A 20891-nucleotide genomic window follows, 5' to 3' on the forward strand; every position below is an offset into this window, starting at 1 on the left:
CACGTTACGTGTAACGGTTACATCCTCACTATTTCATCAATGGTTACAGTTATCAAAACACGGCCTTAAACGAATTACAGTTTGCAAATAGGAGAGTATCGTTGGGTCTCGTAACTTTTCACGTGCCGAATTATTGAGGTAATTGGATTTTTTCTGGAATATTCTGCCTTTTATCTATGACATTCAATAGCGCGTGATGAAGAGTGTCGTTCTGTAATGCTTGTTACTGAGTGCCAGGATAATGAGAGTCCGAAACGCGCCGGCAGAGCGCCATTAGTTTGTGTTTGCGCGGCACTCGATGTTAATCTGATTTTCGCCGACAGACTCTGTCGCAGCGGTAGCACAGTTCCAGCGTGCTTTAACGAAATGTTTAACTGCAAACCCTATCAAGCGTTGTCTCATTATACTCCCATTTTCTAGACCTATCGAATGCCATCAGAAGAGTCCGCAGCTCGTGGTCGTGCGGTAGCGTTCTCGCTTCCCGCGCCCGGGTTCCCAGGTTCGATTCCCGGCGGGGTCAGGGATTTTCTCTGCCTCGTGATGACTGGGTGTTGTGTGCTGTCTTTAGGTTAGTTAGGTTTAAGTAGTTCTAAGTTCTAGGGGACTGATGACCATAGATGTTAAGTCTCATAATGCTCAGAGCCATTTGAACCATTTTTTTCCAGAAGTGCTGGTTCTGCAAGGTTCGCAGGAGATCTTCTGTAAAGTTTCGGAAGTAGGAGACGAGGTACTGGCAGAAGTAAAGCTGTGAGGACGGGGCGTGAGTCGTACTTGGGTAGCTCAGATTGTAGAGCACTTGCCCGCGAAAGGCAAAGGCCCTGAGTTCGAGTCTCGGCCCAGCACACAGTTTTAATCTGCCAATAAGTTTCACACAGTTCCTAACAGTAATACTTGGCTTGTAGCGTTAAAGTTTTAACATAAGATTATATCTCTTAATGAGCAGATTATGACTGCATTTTAAATTTGGTCAATAATTACGCGAAACATTGAAAAATAACTTTTCGTTGCCCCTGGGAGCCGTTACGCAGACAGCCGGCAACTCATACTGGGTTACGGGATAGGCACTTAGTAATGTTATGTTCTAGAAAATTCTGCATGAGCAACATTATCAGGCGTACAGCAATAATGAAATAAAAGAAAGAAACAAAACAATAAATAAATGCAAGGCCAATAAAACTGCATTCTGTGTTTACGAACTGGAATGTACAGTCGTTAACCCGGAGTGAAATGGCGTTACATTCTTCCACGAAATTTTTTGTGTCGTCGTTGCCATTGTAGAATCTTGTATCAAGGAAAGCAAGGAAGAGGATGTTGTTTGGTGGCCGGTATCCTGTTTCTACAACACAACTGCACACATGTTAACAGGGTTCTATATTTACCAGAACAGAAAGAAACTTATCTTTAAGCTAGTCCATGTGTTGTGGTACAAATTCTTCCGTAATAGTCCACGTTAGCCTCACTGCTGGTGAAATGCAAGTCCGTCAATGTATTCTGCTCTGGTCGCTATGTACTGATTGACTCTGAGATAGAGGCTGTGACTGTGACTGTGACTGACTGCGACTGCGTCTCCGTCTCCGACTGCGACTGGGCTGACTGCCTGTGACTGATGGGCTGACTGGGCCCTCTAGTCCGCTGCGGCGGTCTAAATACTGAATACTGGCAGTCGAGAGGGCGTTGGCAGCTCGTTGCTTGCGAGTCTGTCTTTGGCCTCTCTCCTGATAGGCGCTCTTGATTCAGTGCCTGTTATCGATCTTCTTGCAACCTCTTTGCGGACTGGTGCACTGGTGGCAGCTTGCGCCAACACGAAATTAACAGACACAGTATCATGTATGGATAAGCAAATGTAAGCTGCAGTGAAATGGACAGGTTCTATTGGGGTCAAGTACCCATATAGGAGACATCCGAAGTGCAGGTGTTCTGCTGTTCAACTGGTTAAGAGGAACAGGAGAGTCGCTATTCCAATACAAAAAAATGGAGAACCAACAAACGATGTGGACACCCGACTTCTAACGAGCTTGCCAATGTTCCATTGTGTGTGGAATCTTATGAGACTTAACTGCTAAGATCATCAGTCCCTAAGCTTACACACTACTTAACCTAAATTATCCTAAGGACAAACACACACACACACACACACCCATGCCCGAGGGAGGACTCGAACCTCCGCCAGGATCAGCCACACAGTCCATGACTGCAGCGCCCTAAACCACTCGGCTAAACCTGAGCGGCATTGAGCTTGCATGATAAGTCTTGAAGGAGATGCCATCAGTGTCAACCAACTTGGACATCCCACCCATTAATGTGTGGAAAGCAGCCGCAGCCACACCTCTGCCACTTACAGATTATGCAAGCTGAAATTCTTAATGACTCTTGACCTCGCATGTCTTGAGCTAAGGAGTTCTGAAGAGCCTTAAGGACCATTATCATTTTCCTGCCTGTCTACTTTTCTCAGGTGAAGCATGTTTCACCAGATACGGAATGCTCAGTAGTCTCCATATACGTACCGGCCTCGTAGACCCCCCCATGCTGCAGCTGTGAAGAGTGATCAAAATATACAAGGTGACAAAAGTCTTGGGATAGCGATATAAAAGGTGACAGTTATTGAACTGTATGAAATAAAATCGCCATAATTTCTTAATGGGGTGTGTTAGGATGTCCAGGCAGCACGGTTGGGTGCAGTGCATGATGGGAAATGGGTTCAAATGGCTCTGAGCATTATGGGACTTAACATCCGAGGTCATCAGTCCCGTAGAACGTAGAACTACTTAAACCTAACTAACCTAAGGACATTTCACCAATGATGGCAGGCATATCGAACATGTCGTAACCTAAATCCGAATATCTGTTGTGGCGTTTGCATGTTGAATAAAGCGTGTGCACGCCGTAGTTTGTAACTAATTTACGTTTTTTGTTTTCTGCATCTAGTTCAATAGTTGTCAAGGTGTAGACTTACATAAATGGCGGTGGTATCGCCTACACAAGGTATAAAATGTCAATGCAGTGGGTGAGCTGTCATTTGCACTCATGTGATTCATGTAAAGAGGTTCCTGACGTGATTATAACAGCACGGCGGGAATTACGAAGGCTGTTCGGAAAGTAAAGTCCGATGGGACGCGAAATGGAAATCACAGCTAAAATCTGATGAAGCGTTACACATGCTTGTTGGCCAGTGTCTCTAACATATCTGTCGATTGCGTCACGTCGCTCTTCTCAGTTCTGAGCGCACAGTGAGCCCGTAAAAATGTCTAGAAAGCAGTGTCTCCCGCTAAGTACGAGGGTTGGAACTTTAATAGTGGCAACTAATTATTTACAGCTCGTACAAAATACATACATGTTTCAAAGTTTTACTGACCTTCAAAGCAGTCACCAGTATTGTGTTTAACCTGTTGCCAGCGATGTGGAAGTCGTAGGATACTCTTAGCAGTGCTAGTTGTGTTGACAGTTCGAGCGGTGCGGTCTATTGCCCGACGAATTTGTAGCAGTTCTGAAGCGAATGCCGTGAAGTGTTTCCTTCAGTTTAGAAATCGAGTTGAACACACAAGGGCTGCTGAGACTGAAGAGGGTCTCACCGCCAGCGACATTATTCGAAATACACCAGAATTGTTTGAACAGATATGACATAATTTCGTTCAACGATATCTGCCTGCGTGGAAGTTGGAGAACACCACTGTGAACAGCTATTGTTAATGTAGCTCCCTCTGCAAGTCGTGCAAATATGCAGAGTGAGCTATTTGAGATAACAAAATATCTCAAAAACTACGCATCGGATTACAGTACGGAAAAATGCTTGTTCAATATTTTAAGAATGCTTTATCAGTGTTGATCCTCCCTTCAGTGCTCCATCCCCAGGAGGTGGGGCGGGGAAGAAGCTTTGAATTCTTGAACAGAAACACCTCATTCTTATTGTATTGTAGATTCGCGTTCCATGGAAAAAATGCGTAATTTTTGTATGTAACACTTTTATCGTTGTATGTATGGTGCTCTATTGACAAATAACACAGTTGTGTTCAAAAACGGTTATTATCTCGAGAAAGATAAAAACTGTAAAGAGACGGTTTCAGTAATTGTGGAAAGAAACTTGTTTGAGGTGTGTCCTCTAACCTGAAACCAACGGGATGTTGTCGTGAGGTGTGTCTCTACCTCTCACCAAAGGGGTAATTGTTTGTGTTTCACAATAAGAACTAAAAAATGTCACAGTCCACTTTGGTGCATATATTTATCCGCACATGGGTGATTCTAAACGACTGATAAATATTTCCGATGTAAACTGTTGCATTAGTGTTAACGCCGAATCATGTTATCGCGCATTGTCTGCACTTCATAAACTTCGCTCCTCAACTAACCCACCAAACAACAGACAGGTGAAGCAAGATTTGGCGATGTTCTAGGCCAAGATACAAGACCACCTCTTCCGGTCGACTGCCGATTGTACACGCGATCTAGTACTTTGCGTGCTGCTACAGAATAAAGTGCTAGACAACCATCATGTTGAAACGACACTGTTTGTCGTAAGCTGCAAGCAATATGGGAATTTGTCCTCAAAGGATTTTCGATGTTTATCACCATTTAAGGTGCCATCGATAAAGAATAGAGCATTGAGTTTGTCATCGTCATCCACATACTGGTTTATGCAGAGAGCATCCTTCACTGGTACAAACAAATGGAAGTCGGAATGTGCGAGTGCTGGCTGCAGGGTGCATCAGCAACAACACTCCAATGAAGTTTTGTGAGCTCTTCTCGGGTGTGCAGACTTGCCAAACGTCCAGTTGATCAGCGAAGTGCTTGATTGTGATCCGTCGATCACCTCGAATGAGAGTGTCCGCACGCTCCAACACTGCAGGAGTCACACCTGTGTGCGATCGGCGGGCAGGCGGGATATCGGACAGATTGCTTTTGACCGCTACCAAGTCTGGAGGCACCTACGAATATCTGCGATGCTCTGGTATTCCGCCAGAAGTAATTCAATGACAGCTCTCTGCTTGGAACGCACTCTGTTACAGACGCCATTTTGAAGGCTTCGTACAGCGGAACTTCATGAAACTGTGGGGAAAGAACTGGGAATATTCCACGATGTCTCAGAATAAATTCTGCATTTTTTTCAACCAAACTGGCCGAGAAAAAAAGTGTTGCATTACTTATTGAAGCCCTCCCGTATTTTTCGAAAGTCTTGTGCTAACGTAAAATTTTTAGGTGTGTCCATTGATGATGAGAGATTAAATTGGAAGAAACACATTGATGATCTGCTGAAACGTTTGAGTTCAGCTACTTACGCAATAAGGGTCATTGCAAATTTTGGTGATAAACATCTTAGTAAATTAGCTTACTACGCCTATTTTCACTCATTGCTTGCGTATGGCATCATATTTTGGGGTAATTCATCACTGAGGAATAAAGTATTTATTGCACAAAAGCGTGTAATCAGAATAATAGCTGGAGTCCACCCAAGATCATCCTGCAGACATTTATTTAAGGATGTAGGGATATTCACAGTAGCTTCTCAGTATATATACTCTCTTATGAAATTTGTTATTAACAACTAAAACCAATTCAAAAGTAATAGCAGTGTGCATAACTACAATACTAGGAGAAAGGATGATCTTCACTATTCAAGATTAAATCTAACTTTGGCACAGAAAGGGGTGAATTATACTGCCACTAAAGTCTTTGGTGACTTACCAAATAGTATCAAAAGTCTGACAGATAACCAACACGTATTTAAGAAGAAATTAAAAGAATTTCTGAGTGACAACTCCTTCTACTCCATAGAGGAATTTTTTGATATAAATTAAGAAAAAAAGAAAAAACCAAACAAAAAAATATAAAAAATTTTAAAAAACCAAAAATAAATAAAGTTGTTATATTAACTTAATTATGTTGTTAAATTAATTTAATTATGTCATGTATTGGAAAATTTGACTCGTTCCACATCATTACGAAATATCGTATTCATGATCCATGGAACTAGTATTAATCTAATCTAATATGGTTGTGGACATGCAGCCCCTTAGTCGTCCAGTAGTTTAAGCACCCAGCAGACACATACTGCAACAATTGTTTTCAGAGTGCGTGACTGAAGCGATGCGCCAGCTGTTGCCATCTCCTTTTGTGCTGCGCCCTCGAGCTGAACGACAGGTGTGTGGGTCCGCAGGTGCTGCACAAGTTCCTGACGCCCAAGCCGCGGCGCAACGCGACGGTGGCGGCGGGGGCGGCGGCGGCGGCGGCAGGCACTGCAGCGAACGGCAGCGCGGTGGCGGCGGCGGCGGGGCTGCCCGTCCCCAGGCCCAACATCTCCGACATCCGGCGCAGCATCGAGCGCTACAACGAGATGCAGACCATCCACAACGAGGAAGTGTTCGGGCCTGTTCAGAATGACACGCTCATCATAGTCGTGCAGGCAAGTCAGCAGACTGGATGAGTCCGGTCCTTCTTCTTATCATCGTTATCATCATCATATATCATCTTGTTGTTGTTGTGGTCTTCAGTCCTGAGACTGGTTTGATGCAGCTCTCCATGCTACTCTATCCTGTGCAAGCTTCTTCATCTCCCAGTACCTACTGCAACCTACATCCTTCTGAAACTGCTTAGTGTATTCATCTCTTGGTCTCCCTCTACGATTTTTACCCTCCACGCTGCCCTCCAATACTAAATTGGTGATTCCTCGATGTCTCAGAACATGTCCTACCAACCGATCCCTTCTTCTAGTCAAGTTGTGCCACAAGCTCCTCCTCTCCCCAATTCTATTCAATACCTCCTCATTAGCTATGTGATCTACCCATCTAATCTTCAGCATTCTTCTGTAGCACCACATTTCGAAAGCTTCTATTCTCTCCCTGTCCAAACTATATTGTCCATGTTTCACTTCCATATATGGCTACACTCCTTACAAATACTTCCAGAAACGACTTCCTGGCACTTAAATCTATACTCGATGATAACAAATTCCTCTTCTTCAGAAACGCTTTCGTTACCATTGCCAGTCTACATTTTATATCCTCTCTACTTCGACCATCATCAGTTATTTTGCTCCCCAAATAGCAAAACTCATCGCAAATTCAAATTAATTTCGAAATGGTTGAGGAAAGAAAATAGAAAAAACCCGTGACTCCCTCTCTGTGACAAGAAAATAAGACTTAACGGCTTTAGAAAGCTGCTTATACCTAGGGCTCAGGTGGTCGACAAAATGTTAGAATGTTAATGTAGGAGGGAAAGAATACAGCACAATTTAATATGGAAATAAGTGAAAGTTTAGGTTAGAACAAAACAATATGAAACTGCTAATGTAATATTAAATTATATAAACCTGATGATGGGCTGTGGAAACTGGTTGTTAAACAAAGAAATTTTCTCAGCAGCTGTTGCTGATAATCTTAACATTCTTCTGATATTAAATCTGTTGGTGCAGTAATTTAAATTCTGAACAGTAATAGCCCATTACCTCAGTGTTTTCGAAAAATTAAACTGTAGTAACTCTGTACCTATGCTAATAATAAAACTGTAAAACCGTCCCATCTGTACACTGAACAGATTTGCCAATAACTAATGGTGGATGATGTAAGGAGTGTAACAGAATACAATAAAACTATTTTTTAAAATTTTGTCTATATGCACAGATGATATGAGATTAGCTAGGTGCAACTTACAAGCTTTAGTCCATCAGAATCGGATCACGGGAAAAAGATACCTGAATTTAAAGTTTTAGGAGAATGTTCCGCTTAGAAGTTCGATGTTTACCCCAGTGTCATGGCCATCACGACGCAGTGCACCAAACTACCAATCCATGGTACTGTTCGGTTATTTTTTATCTCAGTGACAGAACTACTTTCGGACGCATACATCAGGGACAGAATAAAGCGCCGCAATCTTATCATTACGAATAAGACCTAACGTTGAATTTACGTTGCTATGATATAAGGATTTACTGATTTTGCTTTGTGCACTGAAAAATTAACGAAACTACTTTTCTTCTTCCGATAAGTTTTATTTATACTTGACTTCTTGATTTTAGAAAAACGAATTTATTGAATTTGCTTTGTGATCTGGGTGGCTAATTATTACATCGTGATTTCATTTTGTTTACAGATACAAATGCCTAGGAAACATTCGAGTCTTTCTCAATACACTGGAAAGGCTAAAAGACTACATACACACACACACACACACACACACACACACACACACACACACACACACTCCTCGTCTTGCTTGAGACTCTAGTCCTATTTTTACCAGGGTCATTCAATAATTAAAGAGACTAATTGGTCTGCAGAAAAAAAGCGTTATTTTTAAAAACAATACTTTTTCTACTTTTCAACATAATCCCCTTGAACATTCATGCATCTGATCCATCGGGCTACAAGCTTTTTTATTCCGGCTCCAAAGAACACTTATCTTGATGTTTGAACCAATTTCCCACAAACTTCACGTCCTCGTTGTCCTGGAACCTCTTCCCACGTAATACCCCCTTCAATGCACCAAACAAATTGAAATCACTAGGCGATAATCAAGGACTGCACGAGGGATGAGGCAGTCACTTCCCAGCCCATTTTGTCGATGGTTTCACGGGTTACTTGAGCGTATGAGGACGTGCGTTGTCTTGCTGAAGAATCACACCTCTCCTCTGAGGTCCACGACGTCCCTCTCTCATGTCTGGTGTTACCTTGTTTAAAAGCAAATCCGAGTAGTATTGGCTGTTCATTGTGCGCTGCGCTTCGAGATAATCACAAAAAACTGTACCTTCAGCATCCCAAAACACCGTCAACACGACTTTTCATGCTGATGCTTGGGTTTTGAATTTTTTCTTGACAGGTGGGTTGGTGTGCTTCCACTCCATGCTTTGTCCTTTTGATTCTGGCTCATAATAGTGAACCCAAGTTTCATTACAAGTTAAAATTTTGTTCAGGAAATGTGCACCTTCTCTTTCACAACCTTCCTTTAGTCCTGTGCACACTCTCAATCTTGTTTCCTCGTGTAGCCGCGACAACTCTTTTGGGACCCATCTTGCACATGTTTTGCGGTGCTTCAGCTTGTCACAGATAATGTTGTGAACTGTGCCAGTACTAACTTGAAACTTATCAACTATCATTTTCACAGTCACACGGCGGTCGGCACTAATAATGTCATCAATTCGACTTTCAAGTGAGAGAGTTGAAACTGCAACTGGTCGGCCAGTACGGTGTTCGTCAGTCACTGAGTCGCGATCATTTTTTAACTGCTCTACCCACTTGTAAAAATTTGCACGATTCATACAACCTTCACCATAAACTTTAGACATTCTACAGTATACATTCACTGGTTTCTCGCATTCAGCAAGTAAAAAACGAGAAACAGGACGTTGTTCAACTAATGTGGATTTTCTAGCGGACTCGCCATCTTAAAATGTATTTTTGAGGTTTTATAAACAAAACAATGTTGGTACATCAGCTGATCAGGGCTCATCCCAGTGATGCCAACTTAAAGCCATAAAAGTACCAAATTTGCCCTACTAAAGCTGTTTTCCTCAGACTAATTTGTCTCTTTAATTACTGAATGACACTTGAATATGTCGTCAGGACCATTACAAACCAATAAACCCGCAGTTCTTTAAAGAATCGAGCTCCTGTGTATAAAACAGCTCCAGATGTCTACTTTACTTTAAAAATGAGTTAATGTGTTAAATAGTTTATGTTAAGCAAGTAAGATAGAAAAAGTTTAGAAAAGGTTTGAAATCATGTTTGAAGTTTGTTGGAAGTCGCTGAGTGTTTGAAAATACTGAATGGGTATGGTCGGGTTGATACGCACGTAGTGAGCTACACTGCCTCAAGTCATACAGTTTCTAAATGAAATACTTATGTTGCTGTAAAAACCTAATAAGATTATAGTTCTTATGAGTAGATTATCACAGCATTTAAAATCTTTAAATTCGATCAATAATTGTATGAAATATTAAAAGCCAAAACTTCATTGGTCATGGAAGTCTTTAAATAGGCAACCTGCAACTGGAATCGTGAACCACGATCCATCAACTATGAACCGAGTTAGTCGGTTAGTAAGTTAGATGACTGAAGCAGTTTCACCACCGTAACTACAGTGATGAGCCCGAAACATTAAGACCTCCTCTTAATAGCGTGTTAGTTCACTTTTGGAGCTCAATATAGCAGCGATTCTGCATGGTATGGATTTCCGAAAATTTTGCGCCGATAGTTTGTGACTACGAAGCTGCCGATACCGTGCCAGGAATGTTCCACCGGGCTCAGGTCAGGCTTGTTTGATGGTCAAGACAGCAATGCGAGTCATGTTTCTCAAACCACTGCAGCACAATTATGGCCTTGTCACACAAACATTTATGTTCCTGAAAGATGCTATCGCCCCCAGGGAGACATTAAGCGTGAAGGGATGTAGGTTGTCCGCATTAATGCCCACGTATAGTCCGTTAAAAATTAGTTGCGACTTTTGACGTTTGGCTCACCGGGTGGAGACATGACGCTGTTGCCCAGGTAACACCAATGGCGAGCCGGCTTTCCCTACCACCCCACCAGCAGTTCGGTTGGTAATGCGCCACTGTTGCCACGCCATGGAAAAACAATACCACGTGGTATCGCGCGTAGGGGGCACCTATGTTCAGTAGCTCTTGTTGTAAAGTGATTTTTTTCTGGCAGTGAAGTGTTCTACATCGTCAGGTGTGTGAACAAGTGTTTCCCAGCTAGCACTCAAGCTTATTTCAAGGTGGATATTGAGTTTAGGTTCAGTTGAAAATTCAAGATTGAAAAATCAACCTGTTACACAGCTTGTTTCAAGATGGGTATTGAGTTTAGGTTCAGTTGAAAATTCAAGATTGAAAAATCAACCTGTTACACAGTTTACATCAAGCTGTAAAAATTTAGCTTGAATTAAAATAATTTTCCCAAGCTTGAAATAAGCTGTAATTTCCCTGGAAGGCTGTACAGCAGATGCGCGCGCAGCATAGCTTCCATAGACGTCCACGGGAAGCGCCACAAGCGTTTATAAGCCGTGACGGAAGGGGTGTGTCGTGTGTGACGTCATGACGGCGCGGAGTTTGGTTTTAGTGTGGCTGTCTCCAGTTCTGTTTTATCTTATTTTATTTACTTTTCTGAGCCTTGCTATGTTTACGGCCATTTTACCTTTGTGACGCGCGTTAATGGTTGTGGTTTGTTGACAAGTTTGTTTTATACTAGAAAACAGTTCGGTACGTTAATGTTACAAATGTTAAATATTACGTAACGTAAAATTACGTTTACGGCCATTTTACCTTTGTGACGCGCGTTAGTGGTTGTGGTTTGTTGACAAGTTTGTTTTATACTAGAAAACAGTTCGGTACGTTAATGTTACAAATGTTAAATATTACGTAACGTAAAGGAATACCATATTCTTTTACGTAGAAAAATTGAGCCTGGATAAAAGTGAAATGGATTACCAGCTAAGAATACATATTACAAGTTGTTGAGCAAAAAGAGGTCATTTTAAACTAACTCTCTAATACGTGGCGCAAAGAAATTAAAACTTCTTCATAATTTTTTCACACCATTTCCATTCTGATATTTATTTAATTAATTAGGTTCAATAAATTCAGATTAATATTTATATAGCTTAAAACAAGCTGTAAATACCAGGCTGTATTCCATGTGTGTAGATACAGCTGGAGCCAAGCTTGATAAGTCAAGCTTGAAATATAGCTTGAACTCTGCCAACTTTGATGTTTGTTTCAAGCTTGAATCCAGCTAACAGGCCTGAATATTCCAGCTTTGATCAAGCTTATATACTTGAACTTTACAGCTGGAAACAAGTTTGAAACCGGCTTACTGTGCTATCTGGGTTCGTGTTGGCGCTGCATTAATAATAACAGTGGAGTACGTCTGAACAAGAGATTCGCAATAAAAGAGGTCGTCCAAGAACACGTTCATCGGATTTGAATATAACGTTCTGTTGCAAAATATTCTTTCGAATTCGACAATAGTAATGGACACTGCGCAATGCCGCCCGATTGTGATGGATGAAGCCCCAACAATGCAGCGGAGGAAAGCGGCTATTTTTCTCTATGTAAAAACTATGTTCGATCGGATAAAGTTGACCCTAGCTTGTATAAGACGAAGTTAATGGAACTTGTAGTACTGTACAAGCTAAAAGCTCCACACTGTCAGGTCGTCGAAATGGCTAACGGTAAAGAGCATAGTTTAATCAGGTATCCACCTATCATGCTGGTTTAAAACTGACTGAGAATATATGGGCCTAGGTGAAAAGTACTGTGGCAAAACAACAAGAAATTTACTCTCAGTACGACTGGCATGCTGAAAAAAAGAACTCATTGTAAATATTTCATCATAGGACTGGTTCCAAGTTGTCAACCGTACCATGAATGTAATTGAGGTGGCAGGGATTCATGAAGGACGGTAATTAACGTCGAGTAATACGTTAGCTCTCCTATTGCTGTGTTAACATCAGCTTCTTTTGCCTAAACACAGCGGAGTTTATACAGGTATACATCTTACTAACACTCTAACGCAGTTGAAATTGTGGAAGAATCCTAAACCAGCGTATTATTAAACTAGCAACCGAGGGCGAGACAAATCAATAATAAGAACATTCATTCTCAGAATAAAAATAAATGCAAGTCTATTGATGGTCCATAAAAATTGAATTATTTAGTTTTAAAAAAAATCTGTAGTTGCTTGATTATAGCGGTGGATATGGGAGTTTCGCATATTAATCATGTGGCAAAATACTGTTCACTTTGCGTGGTATCATATGCAAAAATCTTGTTTCGATACCGCCGATAGTTTATGAGATACGAGGCATTGATGAATATTTCATTCTGGCCTTTCCATTGGTGAGTACGTTCGTGACGGAGTCCTTTACATACATTCCATTTTCTCGACACTGTAGACACAGCGATATCCTTCGAGATTTAAAGAATAATTTAATATGTTATCTAAATTTCATATGCTATAACATATGACGTAACACTCACCTAACGCAAATTCATAGTGATCCTTGTTTTTCACTTAAACTTGAAAATTTCTTGCATTAGCTTAGCCAATACCGAAATATCATAATAACTATGACCGTTAACGAAATGATAGGCAATCCATCATGAAGCTATAAGAAGTGCGAGACTCAGAATTTATTACCGTATAGGTTCTTTAAAATCGTTTGAGAAAGACTGCAGACAGACCAGCTTGCGCGGCTGACAGGTTACGCGCCCAGCAGTGCTACCGTCGCCCGCTGACGCACTCAGCACACTCTGGCAACTTATGCTTCCTTCTAGTGGCGGGCCAGGAAATCACATGTTAGAATTCACAGTGATCGAAAAGTCACAGGTATCACAATAACAACTTTACAGAATCTAACTGCAATTACAGTCGCAAGTAGCATTTCACATTCAACGCCATGAGCCATCTGTTGGCCGAATTTCGTACTGCTTTATTTCAGTGACAAGTCGCGGCTAGAAGTCGCAAGTAGCAACTAAAGAGAGCAGTTAACTGTGTCATCTGTTGGCCAAAGTTCGTACTACGCTCTTTCTCTGCTATTCGCTATCGAGTCCAACTGCGATCTCTGTGGCAAATTGCAAGTCGAAAGTAGCAAATAAAAAACGCACTTAACATTCTTTGCCTAGTGCCATCTGTTGACCGACATCCGTACTTCGTTATAAGAACCTTGTGCCTCACGAGATCGATGTACTGTCTGCATATTATATGACGACATGCACATTCAACACCAGTTATGGTTGGTCAAACACGGCTGTGACCCTGAATGTATTATAGCGATAAGAAGCAGCATTGCCTTTTTCTCCAGAAAATATCATTTGGAGACAAGTAACCTAAAAAATGTGTTTGATTCTGCTTCCAATATGACAGTTGTGGTTAATACTCCACGTCCTACAAGACTTTGCAATGTTAACACAGCAGAACTCAGACATCTAAGTGTAATGAAATGAAAACAATATTATTGAGTCATATGAATGTTTCGCTTTTGTTCCGACACAGTTCAAGACTGGAGAAAAATTTTAAACCTGGTATTCTACATGGCAACTGCACACACAAGCACTTTTTGCCGACACTACAACCACCTACATAAATAAGCTTTTCCTGGGTTATCTTCAAGTACTGCACTTACACTATTCCTGATTTAACTGGAAGATCTGTACTCCCCACTTTCATATCAACAGCCTCAAAATGCATACTCTAGACCTCAGGCTATGTTATAAGTCAGTGTCACATCGAGATTGTGGGTAAAGGGGGGGGGGGGGGCATGTCACCCTCCAACAAGTTTTTACCAATAATTAAATGGACGAAAATTTACGGATATAGGACGGCTTAACATGGGAAAATGAGATTTTCATTATTCACGCACTGTATTTAACATTTATCATTCCTTTAAAATCGCATAACAACTCCAATTAAACACAGTTCAATCACTCATTCTGCACACATCTTTCATAATTATGGCACTTTTTAACTGCAAATCCTCTAACAGCTGCCTTGAATCTTCACGATTCTCTCTCAAGAGTCTTGATGTGGATAGTTGGGGGATGTTTCACATTTGCAAGAACGATCTCATTTAGGTAATTAGGTTCATCGAAACACTTAGAAACTAACCTCTCGTCTGACGAAGACAGTCTAAAGACGCAGTGGCAATTTCTCCAGATCTGTTGACAATGATATTTTGAATTATCGCTTTACTGAGTGACTGAAATGTAGTTCGGACACCTGTGAACATAAAAATACGTCAGAATTCGTTTTCTAAACACGAACTATTACGGTACTGTATGGCTACTTGCATATTTATTAGACTATTAATATTTCCACAATTGTTGCTTTTATACAAAAGTAAAGCCAACGGAAGAACAAATGTAAAACATACTTAGTAATGACCTTTTTGTTGAGATGCAATTTTCTGTGTGAACAAGTGTAACTTTTTCATACGGTCATAAGTCGCAGGAGTCACAGAAGTCGCAGAAATAGCAGTGGTAGAGTGCGGAGGTATACAAGACCTGGATTCCTTAACTGCGATTCTTAACTGCAACAAATCACAATTAAGAATAACAGATACTCAGAAGTAGCATTCACAGAAATTACTGATATCGGAAAATCGTAGTTTAGCCCATCATTACTTCCTTCCACCCGCTCCCTACTGAACTGTCAAGAGTCGCAACTGATTTTAAGCGTACTTATAGTTGACAGCTCTCAGGGCGTCTTCGATTACTACCACAGCTCCTATGGAAGCTCCGGTCCCCCGTAACATAACACTGCCCCCGACTGGAGTGCATCCGTTGCACGCTGCATATTTCAACTAGCCGTTCCCCTGTTGACAGTGTATTCGGGCACGACCGACAACCTGGTATAACAAGAAATGTGATTCGTCAGACCAAGTAAGACGTTCCATTGATTTACGATCCAGTTCACACTGTAATCGTAACTGACGAAGGGCACAACATAGGAACACGTGGGGATCGTTTGCCACGGTGCCCTATGTTCAGCAAAGTGCGCTGAACGATGTGGTCTGAAACACTCCTGCCTGCACCAGATATGTTGTCAGATCTTCCTCACATTGCCTCCTATTCTGCTTTACACAGCGGTCAAACCGAGCTTTAAGTTCTGTGATGAGGTTTGGTTGTCCAACACCTTGTCGCCTACTCGTGATTTCATCGCCCCCCAGTCATTTTCCACAGATGCTGACGATAGTAATACGCAGAGGCGATTCTAGAAGCCGGTCAAGGGGAGGGGGCTAATGCGGGGGTAGCGATTTGGGGGAATGGAATATCGCTGAACAAAAGGAGAGTCCTCCACCGACCGACAAATTGGTAAAATTCGGTGTTGCTTAAAGTAGTTTTTGGTAACTGTTTTGGAGTTCAGGGTAAAAATAAAACATGTTTTAACATGGGAGATTTTATAAATTACATAAACCGTAAAACAGGTCAACTTACAACAAATAAGTTTTCATTAATTTTCTGGATACAGAAGATGACATAAATGTAAAAACTTGAACTTGACATGATATTAAAAAAATCTGTTACAAATTTCACAGGTTATTTCCGTCTTCTGCCCATGCTCATTCGTCTCTGTTTCTTTTTACCGAAACGTCAATGATATTTTCAATGTCCCTATCTCTTTCTTTATGGATATTTGCAAGAGCCAATCCATTTAGTGTTACCTGCCCACTGTGTTACGCAAATGAGTCTTTATTCGTCCCGAAGTAGAGAAGCTTCATTCACAAGTGCTTGCAGTGACAGGAATAGTCCCAAATATTTGAAGTAAAACATATACATTTCAGAAAATCTGCTTGTCACAGTTCTTTAAATCTTCAGTTGTTTCAGATCTTTTACTTTCATCAACTCACTTTTTCTTCCGTAGTTTCAGCTCTCCTTTTGAATCTGTTGAAGTAAGCCGGCCGGAGTGGCCGAGCGGTTCTAGGCGCTACAGTCTGGAACCGCGCGACCGCGACGGTCGCAGGTTCGAATCCTGCCTCGGGCATGGATGTGTGTGATGTCCTGAGGTTAGTTAAGTTTAAGTAGTTCTAAGTTCTAGGGGACTGATGGCCTCCGAAGTTATGTCTCACAGTGCTCAGAACCATTTGAACCATTTTGTTAAAGTAATATATTCGCTGATTTCTGAAGTCATTTTATCCAGCGTAATATTATACTCCATTGGGGGATGGGGTGGGGGGCTACAGCCCCCGTAGCCTCCCCCCCCCCTCCTTGTCACCGCCCCTGGTAATACGCGAACAGCTACCCATTTTCTGAGATCGTCCTCAGGCGCCGGGCATAACGATCTTCCCTTTGTCAAAGTCGCGTAAGCCAGTGGATCTTTCCCATTTGCAGCCCGTATCGTCGCTAGAAAGCTTCCCCATTCGTCTATTCTCGGTTTACATATGTACTTCCCTTATCGTATCGCTACCAGGTTTCATTCAATGTCGCAGTGGGCAGACGTCATAACTTTTTGACTCGTCAGTATTTTTCTGTCATAATAATTTCAAAACTATGCAGTCATGCCGATAAACTTCGGAAGTTTGGATTATTGCAGCAATTTCCGCGTTTACTCAAAAGTGCGCAAAATTATAAGGCAGTAAAAATGGCAACAGTTGCTGAGGACGTTAATTTTCCCCTCGAATTTCATTCACATCAGTCACTCGCAATTGTGTAAGGACACTTCAGGACGCGATTTCACTAAGCTGCACTGAGTGCCAATTCCATTCGATGGTGTTTGCAACCCCAGGATGACCAGCTTGTCGGCATACAGCGACAAGAAATTGTTGAGAACCCAATTGTAGATTCGATAGTTGCAGAATCAGTGAGGGGTAACACGATAATAATAATGAGTGTATGGCATTGGTGGCCAGGAGACCCCTTCGCGGGGCGGTTCGGCCGCAGCTCCACAAGTTCTTTATCGCCACTACGGCGACTTGCGAGTGATGAAAGACACACAACACCCAGAAAATCCCTGACCCCGCCGGGAATCGAACCCGGTACCCCGTGCGTGGGAAGCGAGAACGCTACCGCAAGACCACGAGCGGTAACACGATGAAAATGTCGAACAGTAATTTAGATCTCTCTTTGTTACTGCAAATCTTTGCAGTACACGGTGTTCCAAAATGATCTTTACAACTTTGATCACCTATGTTTGAGAGACGGCGATATATCGGTGTCGTTTGCGGCACAAGGTTCACACACACTTAAAGTTGTAGTAACTGGTTGAGTTGAGCGTGTGGGCGATCTGCAGCACGCAGGATATCTTAGCATATTCCAGTTCATCGCATGTACATCCTTGCACGCCCTCATTAACGTGTGCAGCTGCTGCTCTGATGCGAGCTCGTAGGTCCCGCATCAGGATCTGGGCAGCATCCTTCACAAAGCCCCAAGAAAAAAAATCGAATAGGTTTACTTCTGGAGGCCTTGAGGGCCAGGAAATCGTCCTCAGCCAATCCTGAAACCTTGAAGTGCGCTGTTCAAAGGCTTCCTAACAGTCGAGTCCCAGTGAGAAAGAGCACCATGCTGCAGCATGATGCCAGGTTGCAATTCTTTGACCTGTGGATATGTAGGGCGTTTCAACATGTCCAGATAAACAGTTGAGGTTATTGCCGCTTAATGCAAAGGTGGTCAACACCAATGCAGCACACCCTCTTATCATTATACTTGATCTCAGAGACTTCAGCCTAGAGAACATTACTGTCAAACTCGTTGATAACAACCTGTGGCTCACTGACTACAGTGATGACACTCCGGCATGGAACGTTGCACACATCTGACAGCTTGATGACCATATGTATACGCTACCCAATGGCATTGATTGTGCCTCCATATCATCCCGCCTTTCAAGAGATGGCGTCCTCACCACCAGATCCTGATGCAGAGGCAATCCCTGTGCTACCACTCCCGTCATCTCCAACAGCACCACAAAGTCCCAGCTTGGTTTCAGCAGGCATCTTGTACACCATTCGCTACTCTACCATCTGTACAGAACCAGTGTCTTACATGACACAACTATGATAAATGGTCCAGCTGTGTTTTGCATTGCAGCCAGCCAGGTCACATCTAGTCAGGTATACCTGTGCATGCCAAACCATCCAGATGATGAAGCCATTCACATCTCCCCTTCAGTGCTCCACACTATGAGAGGTGTCTCCACAGGGATATCGACATTAGTTCCTGGAGCTCAGTGTTCAGCTGCACCTCACATGGTGAACAGACGCTGGCCAGAGTACCGGTGGTTACCACACATACGTTTGTGGCCTTCTACACTTGCTTTATCTACTTTATAAAGCTTGCCTCTTCCGCCAGTTCCACCGGTCCGATGATCTGCATCTCAGCTTTCACTGCCATTGAGGTTTTTGCTGTTATCCTTACAAGGAACCCTTACAAGGTAATATCACCCGGGTCAGGTGAACCAAGGTTTTCTAACGATGTGTTACTCCTCGCCCTCCTCCTTTTTCAACCGGGCTTTGAACAGGCTTAGACAGAGTTTGTCAAAGTACAATACTTATTTTCTTACTCAACAAGACCAAGGCGTCTCTACATCAGGCAATTATGTTGGCACACCTGGTTCCCCAGGCACGACTGGCAGTTGTTGTGGATGCTAGCCAGCAAGCCATTGGTGAAGCTCTGCACCAGCATGCTGAAGGCCATTGACAGCCCCTGGGCTTCTCCTCCCATAAATTTACATTGTCACAAGTTAAATGGGGTGCTTACGATAGGGAATTGCTGGCAGTTTATGAAGCTGTCAGACATTTCTTACCACAAGTGGAAGCTAGGCCACTCTTGGTTTTCACAGAAATCAAGCCTATTACTTTTGCCTTCAGTAGGAAAATGGATGGCTGCTCACCATACCAATTTAGACAACTTGAATTCATTGTCCAGTTTATGACAGACCTGCAGTATATAGAAGGAGCTGAGAACGTCATGGCAGATTTCCTTATCACAGGGAAAACCCAGACTTTTTGTACCTAAAAAATTGCGACGACAATTATTTGACAGCATCCATGGGCTGGTTCATCCGGGAATAAACACCAGCATCAAACTAATGACGGACAGATGTATGTAGTCCAATATAAAGGAGGACTGCTGTAGTTGCACAAAAAGTGCTTAGATTGTCAGATGGCCAAGGTTGGATGAGACATGCACAAAGCGGAAGGAGACTTCCCACGACACAATGTTTCACACATGTTCACCTGGACATCATGGGACCTCTATTGCCTTTGGAAGAGTACTGTTCCATACACACTGCAGTGGACTGCTTCACCATATGGGTGGAGGCAGTTCCATTGTCAGACATTTTCATGGAAATGGTGGCCAGGTATTTTCTTCATTGTGGATCGCACAATTTGGTTGCCCTTCATATGTCACAACAGACCAGGGGCATAAATTCGAATCGACACTGTTCTCAGAATTGGCCAACCTCTGTGGTTTCCACGATCATCATACAATGGCTTACCACCCAATAAGCAACTGAATGGTGGATTGCTGTCATAGAACATTAAAAGCTGCTTTAATGTGCCATGTGCAGTCTTGGTCATCAGCTTTGCCACTTGTTATGTTCTACATCTACATCTACATTGATACTCCGCAAGCCACCCAACGGTGTGTGGCGGAGGGCACTTTACGTGCCACTGTCATTACCTCCCTTTCCTGTTCCAGTCGCGTATGGTTCGCGGGAAGAACGACTGTCTGAAAGCCTCCGTGCGCGCTCTAATCTCTCTAATTTTACATTCGTGATCTCCTCGGGAAGTATAAGTAGGGGGAAGCAATATATTCGATACCTCATCCAGAAACGCACCCTCTCGAAACCTGGCGAGCAAGCTACACCGCGATGCAGAGCGCCTCTCTTGCAGAGTCTGCCACTTGAGTTTATTAAACATCTCCGTAACGCTATCACGGTTACCAAATAACCCAGTGACGAAACGCGCCGCTCTTCTTTGGATCTTCTCTATCTCCTCCGTCAACCCGACCTGGTACGGATCCCACACTGATGAGCAATACTCAAGTATAGGTCGAACGAGTGTTTTGTAAGCCACCTCCTTTGTTGATGGACTACATTTTCTAAGCACTCTCCCAATGAATCTCAACCTGGTACCCGCCTTACCAACAATTAGTTTTATATGATCATTCCACTTCAAATCGTTCCGTACGCATACTCCCAGATATTTTACAGAAGTAACTGCTACCAGTGTTTGTTCCGCTATCATATAATCATACAATAAAGGATCCTTCTTTCTATGTATTCGCAATACATTACATTTGTCTATGTTAAGGGTCAGTTGCCACTCCCTGCACCAAGTGCCTATCCGCTGCAGATCTTCCTGTATTTCGCTACAATTTTCTAATGCAGCAACTTCTCTGTATACTACAGCATCATCCGCGAAAAGCCGCATGGAACTTCCGACACTATCTACTAAGTCATTTATATATA

The 20891-nt window shown here is 42.5% G+C and overlaps 1 protein-coding gene across 2 annotated transcripts in view; it reads left to right on the forward strand.

Annotated features, from left to right (window-relative positions):
* The window catches only part of LOC124614033 (alpha-1,6-mannosyl-glycoprotein 2-beta-N-acetylglucosaminyltransferase), a 444765-nt gene that overhangs the window by 381141 nt on the left and 42733 nt on the right, over positions 1 to 20891 (forward strand). For both annotated transcript variants that reach the window (XM_047142857.1, XM_047142858.1), the window contains exon 3: positions 6149 to 6394. In XM_047142857.1, coding sequence (XP_046998813.1) covers positions 6149 to 6394 — 246 coding nt within the window. The remainder of the gene's footprint in view (positions 1 to 6148; positions 6395 to 20891) is intronic.

Source organism: Schistocerca americana, chromosome 4, assembly GCF_021461395.2.
Source record: "Schistocerca americana isolate TAMUIC-IGC-003095 chromosome 4, iqSchAmer2.1, whole genome shotgun sequence".
Classification (NCBI taxonomy): Eukaryota; Metazoa; Arthropoda; class Insecta; order Orthoptera; family Acrididae; genus Schistocerca; species Schistocerca americana.